At 39.4% G+C, this 5,591-nt stretch overlaps 1 protein-coding gene across 1 annotated transcript; it reads right to left on the bottom strand.

Annotated features, from left to right (window-relative positions):
* Positions 1-315: 315 nt before the first annotated feature.
* Positions 316-3,066, bottom strand: LOC128742253 (equilibrative nucleoside transporter 1). Its single transcript, XM_053838550.1, has 4 exons — positions 2,433-3,066; positions 2,077-2,368; positions 1,471-2,018; positions 316-1,407 (listed from the first exon to the last, which is right to left on the bottom strand). Exons 1-4 carry the CDS (start codon positions 2,730-2,732, stop codon positions 1,093-1,095), a joined length of 1,455 nt encoding a protein of 484 aa, XP_053694525.1. The 5' UTR covers positions 2,733-3,066; the 3' UTR covers positions 316-1,092.
* Between the last annotated feature and the right edge of the window lie 2,525 nt (positions 3,067-5,591).

Here is a 5,591-nt window from a genome sequence, read left to right on the forward strand (position 1 = left end):
TGGTGAAGATGCTTTCAAAGTCTACAAATATTTGAAAAATATACAGGCCGCTTTTGAAGAAATTATTCAAATGGTTTTGCACTGATACAGAATAAAAATCGACTAATTAAAATGCCAGTGGAATGGGAAAATACATCGCACATGTCATATAAACCGAAAATACGTCCTACTTCAACAAAAATAGGGCTATCTTTAAAAGAATATCGTAAAAGGAGAAAAAAAGTACGCATTAAGTTTAATTTTTCAAAATAAGCAAGTCTAATGATAAAAATTGATCCTAGTAAAAGAAAGCACCAAAAAGAAAACGTCTAATATGGCAGATACAACTTACGTAACTACCAGGATTCAAGCCATTCACACAACTTGCTGCAAAACATAACCATACATCATCCCAGATCTTCGTCCTTGACCACGCTTCTACAGAAACCTCATCATTTCTATTCATTAACACACACGTGCTTTGACTTTCCATGTCAAACAATGCACATGATGCGAAAACCCAATAACCTCATTGATTGCGTTTTGTTTGCACAATCTACGTTTACGTTCTACGTCTTTTCATTTGCTTTTTTTTTCACCGTAAATGCGTAGCTACTCCTCTCTGATTCATCTGCCGCTGCATGAATGATGCAATCCAAAAGACTCAATACCGTACTACAATGTAAAAAGAATAAAATTATTAAATGAAGTCGGACCAAGGCTTACTTTTATGCGGGGATTACGTACTAACTGCCTATCAATGTAAAACAGACTCATAAAGCTATAGCTAAAAACCACATAAAAACCAGTAGCTTTCAGAGGTCAGAAATCGTGATATGGAATAATCAGTTACGCCAATTACACTTAATAGTGGTCAATATGATCTGTACTGTTTTTAATAATTTTCTAATTGAATATGTTACTGATATTTCCAGCATACGGCCGGCTGGTGGCATCTGCAGCTATTACCATTTAAGCGTTCAACTTATTTATATAGCAGTAGGTGCTTTTGCCTCTATGCAATTATTCTTTCCCTCTACCTAAATACACCTATATAATATCTTAAAATGAATATCGCAGCAGTGTTGGAAAGAGTAACGATACGAGATATTCTTATTTGATCAACTCGATGATCATAAAACTAATCGTCGATCCACACGCCAAACCGACTCCCAGGAAGGCGGCCATCATCGAAGATGCAAGCTCTCTCTCCGATGGATCCACTGCCTTCGGTGCCCCGATCAGTCCTATATTGTTAATGTATCCATTGGAAAGCGCGAACCCAGCCATCAGCGCGATAAAAATGTAATCCGAATGGATTAGGACGGGAAAGTTATGGTGTGGTTTGATGTTGCACAGCAGCATGATTGGTACAAAGCCGATTCGAGCAATAGTCATCATACTAATCAAGAATGGACTATGGGAGGGCTAGTAAAGGAATTGATTGTTAGATGATTTGTTTTGCGAAATGACTATGTAAATGGAACTTACCCACTCGATCATTCCCGCGCATACCCTGCCGATGTAATCGCCTGTGTTGAACAGCAAATAGTTAACGACCGGCATGAAATAGACATTCGACCAGGGGTGGGATTGATTCTGCGATCCGACCAAGATCGTCACTGCCGGGTAGATGGATAGTGTGGTAACGAAAACCAACCATTCAGAAAACCCAAATAACCAAACTTTCCGCAATACTCCGATAAACGTTGGACTGTGCCGGGGCAGTAGTTCCCTGGACATTTCGTCCACATCTAGTGAGCTCCTCATCAAAGTTTGCGAAGAAGTGTAGTATTTAAAAAACAATGTTTTAGACATAATCAGGTACAGAATGAGAGAGAGCAGCAGCACCAGGGTACCGATAATGAAAAACACAAATGCTGTGGCTGTCGGAGCCGCTCCGAATGATAATGCAATGATATCTACGGAGGCAGTAAAGATTCCTCCCAACGCTTGGCCACTTACTACGGCCGTCATGTAGTCCGATGTGAACTGTCCGGCGATTCCGAAAAGTGTACCAGACATGATGGCGGAAAATGCTACAAATTATTGAAGCTTTCATTTATTGAAATTTCAAATAACGAGTTAAACACTTACCGTTGACGACGACAACCGAACTAAGAGTGATAAGAAAGAACGTATCCTGCCACTGGTCGGTGTCAACTTGAGCCAACGTTGTTGTCCATATGAACACTAAAAGCATCATAACTAGAGAACCTGCCATCCGTATTTGCAGTGAAATCCGGTGTCCGAAGCAAGCATTTAGCACCAAGAATAATGTGCTCGGTACCGAAGCCGCAATGCTTAGATCCGATTGGAACTCGAGTTGGCGAGGCGTAAGAGCATTGGTGTCGTTACTGGATATGTTACGGAATTTATCCTGCCAATACTGAAATGGTAAAAATTTTCCAGTTATGTACTTTTATTCATTGGGGTAAATACGAGTTTTATACCTCTTCGGCAGTAACGAAAAAGTTCCACGGTAGCAAAGTCGTCATCCCGAGCAAATAAAATACTGCATAAGTAAAATTATACTTATCAACGGGGGCAATCCGTAGGCTTCCATCTTCCGCCCTGCGACATCTCGTTGCGTTCTTTGTTCCCACTGTCGCTGTCGTGGGAATGTTATTCACCGAGCCAGCATTGATCGAACCCGCATAGCCGCTATCGTCAACGAATGTGACTTCGCTATCGTCATCCTCATCTTGTTGAAGGAGGAGAGGCCTGTGTGTATTGCTGGTTGCATAACTCATTTACAGGATCTTTTTATTGCTACGGATCTATCACTTGTAAGAAACAAAAAAAACTTTCACTTCCTAATACCTAGTAATTTCTAAACAATAGTTCGTGCACTGACAAAATATTGCAAGTTATCGACCGAGCGATCATCGTTTACTGATAACAAAACATTTGCAATTTTCTAGGTCATGCTAACTGGGTGGATGTGAAAATAACAGCAGTTTGAGATAAACAAGGTTCGAAACAAAACAGCAGCTCTAACACAAGGCACGAGTATACTTAAACTAAACACCAACAACAAAGTAACTATAGACGCGAATGACAATAACTTGTTCTCACTCAGTTCAAGTCCAGCTGACTAATGAATGAGTTCAGTTTGATTATTTTTTTTGCAACGTAGTGATTCATTGGTGTGCAAAATGTAAATAAATTACGCACACCAGAATGCACTCTAGTGACAGCTGTCAGCACTGATCACAGTGGTTATTATCGTTACTTACCTCTGCGTTATGAGCATTACTCATGATGAGCAGAGTACTGTGTAGTCATCTTGGGGAGTACTCGTAACGGATACGTCACGTAGCCAGCTATAAAGTTAGTTTAATAAAAATGCTTGCAAATGCTTGAAATCCTACTCACATGCCGATGGTTCGGAAAATATTCAGCGGAGAACTTTTTCATAAAATAGATGTCTGAACTTTCTTGGTCCAATATATTTGCTATTTGCTATACTTGAGATTGATATTCAAGCAGCTAAAAAATAGTTTACTATTTGAACTAATAGATGTCACTAAACCAATTTGCCATAAAATAAAACCGAAGTTTTGATAAATTCTAACGCTGGCATCGTTCGCAAACGACGTCTTCGGTGTTTAAAAACATTTCGGTGTGTAGGTGTGTATTAACCACGAGATTGCCATAGCCGAACTTGAAAAGCTAGGATTCGGCGGCAGAGTTATCAGTTGGTTGCGTTCGTATCTCACTGGCCGTCGGCTAGCAGTGCAAATTGATGATAATTTTTCTGAAGAATTTTCTCCACTATCTGGAATTTCCCAAGGCAGCCACCTAGGACCGTTGATATTCCTTCTATACATCAATGATGTGAATTTTAAACTCGAAGTTCCCCGTTTGTCCTTCGCCGACGATTTGGAAATCTTCTATCGAATCAGCTCTATCGCAGACGCCCATATGCTTCAGCAACAGTTAGACAACTTTGCAGACTGGTATTGCACAAACCGTATGAAAGTTAATCCGAGTAAATGTGCCGCAATTACATTCTCAAGAAAAAAAGAACCTATCTCTTTCGACTACAAGCTTTTAGATACTAGCATTGGAAGGACTAACTGCATCAAAGATCTAGGCGTGCTATTAGATAGCAAACTATCGTTCCAGCAGCATATTTCATATGTAAAAATATGGAAATCATCTCGTTGCTTGGGATTCATAACTGCCTGAAATCTCTCTACTGTTCACTTGTTCGTTCAGTTCTTGAATATTGGTCGGTAATTTGGAACCCTCATTATCTCAATGGAGTACACAGGATCGAAGCTGTCCAACGAAGACTTGTTTGATATGCTCTTCGGCGGTTACCCTAGAATAATCCACACCAGCTACCAAGTTACGAAAGCCGTGCACAACTTATGGGACTTGACTCGCTGCAAGTGAGGCGAGAGCTTTCACGTGCTATGCTGATTGCCGATCTGCTAACCAATTACATCGATTGTCCTTCGCTTCTCGGCGAATTAGCGTTGCCATTTTTAAATCTGTGTTTCTGGTTTAAAAATCTGTAAAACTATCGAAAAAAATTGTTACTAAATCTGTGTTACATAGTTATGCTCCCATGAAGAAAAACTAGCATTTCAATGTTTTTGAAAAATATGGTTCATTCAATATCATCCATACGCTTCGTAAATTTTGATTTTCATGTGCAGTAATTTCGGTTTTGTAACTTTACCTCCTGATTTTTTGTGCCATTTCGCTTCCAGTGAAAAAATTGATAAACTCTTCTTCAACATGTAGCATATCTGTGAAAATCTGTGATTTTAAAAAATATCTGTCATCTGTGATAACAGATTCTGTGCTTTAAAATGACGAAAAAATCTGTGATTTTACAGAAAAATCTGTGAAAATGGCAACTCTGATTACCAACGTCCGCTCTCGAGCTCTTCGCGATAGTGCCTTCTTCAGATTGCTTGTTCGACGTACTAATTACGGAACCAACGGTGCTGTCATCGGTCTGAAGCGAACCTTTAATAGAGTTTCTTCTGGATTCTGGATTCTTCATATTGAGCTGCAGCTGAAAGATAGCGTGAGCATGTCCTTAGCTAAAAAATTGTGATTGGACATCCGAAATTACGAAAACCCTCCCTCCCGCCGTAGTTCAAAGGTGTCCGTCTCGAGTCTCGAAACTTAAATCACAACTGTGATGCAAAAGAAAGTACAAAGAAAAAAAAACCTTATGCTTAAACGTCTTTCTAAGACTTTACCCTTCTTTATCGACAGACTTCACAGCCGGCTATTAGAGTATAGGACAGCTACGCGGCTAGTACAACAGTCCTACTGACTCTATCTAGAAAGGTCAAAAAATCTATGTTCAAAATGATGGAATAACTTTAATTCCTAAAATCTTTTATGGCAGCATTTGTTTGTTGCATTTTGACTACGACTTTCAGGAAGGTTGCTGGTACAATTGGAAAGCTCCGAAGTAGCAAAGATATATATTTTTGGATAGAACTAAGTGTAAACTCAACAATCTGAACAATTTTGTGCAAAATTAAAGCAAAATTGAAATTGTGTGGTACATACATATTGTACCTGGATGTTAAATCTAAACATACTGTCGATAATTGTAAGCGGTAGGAACCATACAATTG

This window comes from Sabethes cyaneus, chromosome 3 (assembly GCF_943734655.1).
Source record: "Sabethes cyaneus chromosome 3, idSabCyanKW18_F2, whole genome shotgun sequence".
In the NCBI taxonomy this organism is placed as follows: Eukaryota; Metazoa; Arthropoda; class Insecta; order Diptera; family Culicidae; genus Sabethes; species Sabethes cyaneus.

Excerpts from the sequence above, each read along its gene's own strand:
- LOC128742253 (XM_053838550.1), bottom strand. The coding sequence starts at position 2,732 with ATGAGTTATGCAACCAGCAATACACACAGGCCTCTCCTCCTTCAACAA. Across the intron at positions 2,369-2,432 it reads TTTTCGTTACTGCCGAAGAG|TATTGGCAGGATAAATTCCG; the intron begins GTATAAAACTCG and ends TTACCATTTCAG. Across the intron at positions 1,408-1,470 it reads GCGCGGGAATGATCGAGTGG|CCCTCCCATAGTCCATTCTT; the intron begins GTAAGTTCCATT and ends TTCCTTTACTAG.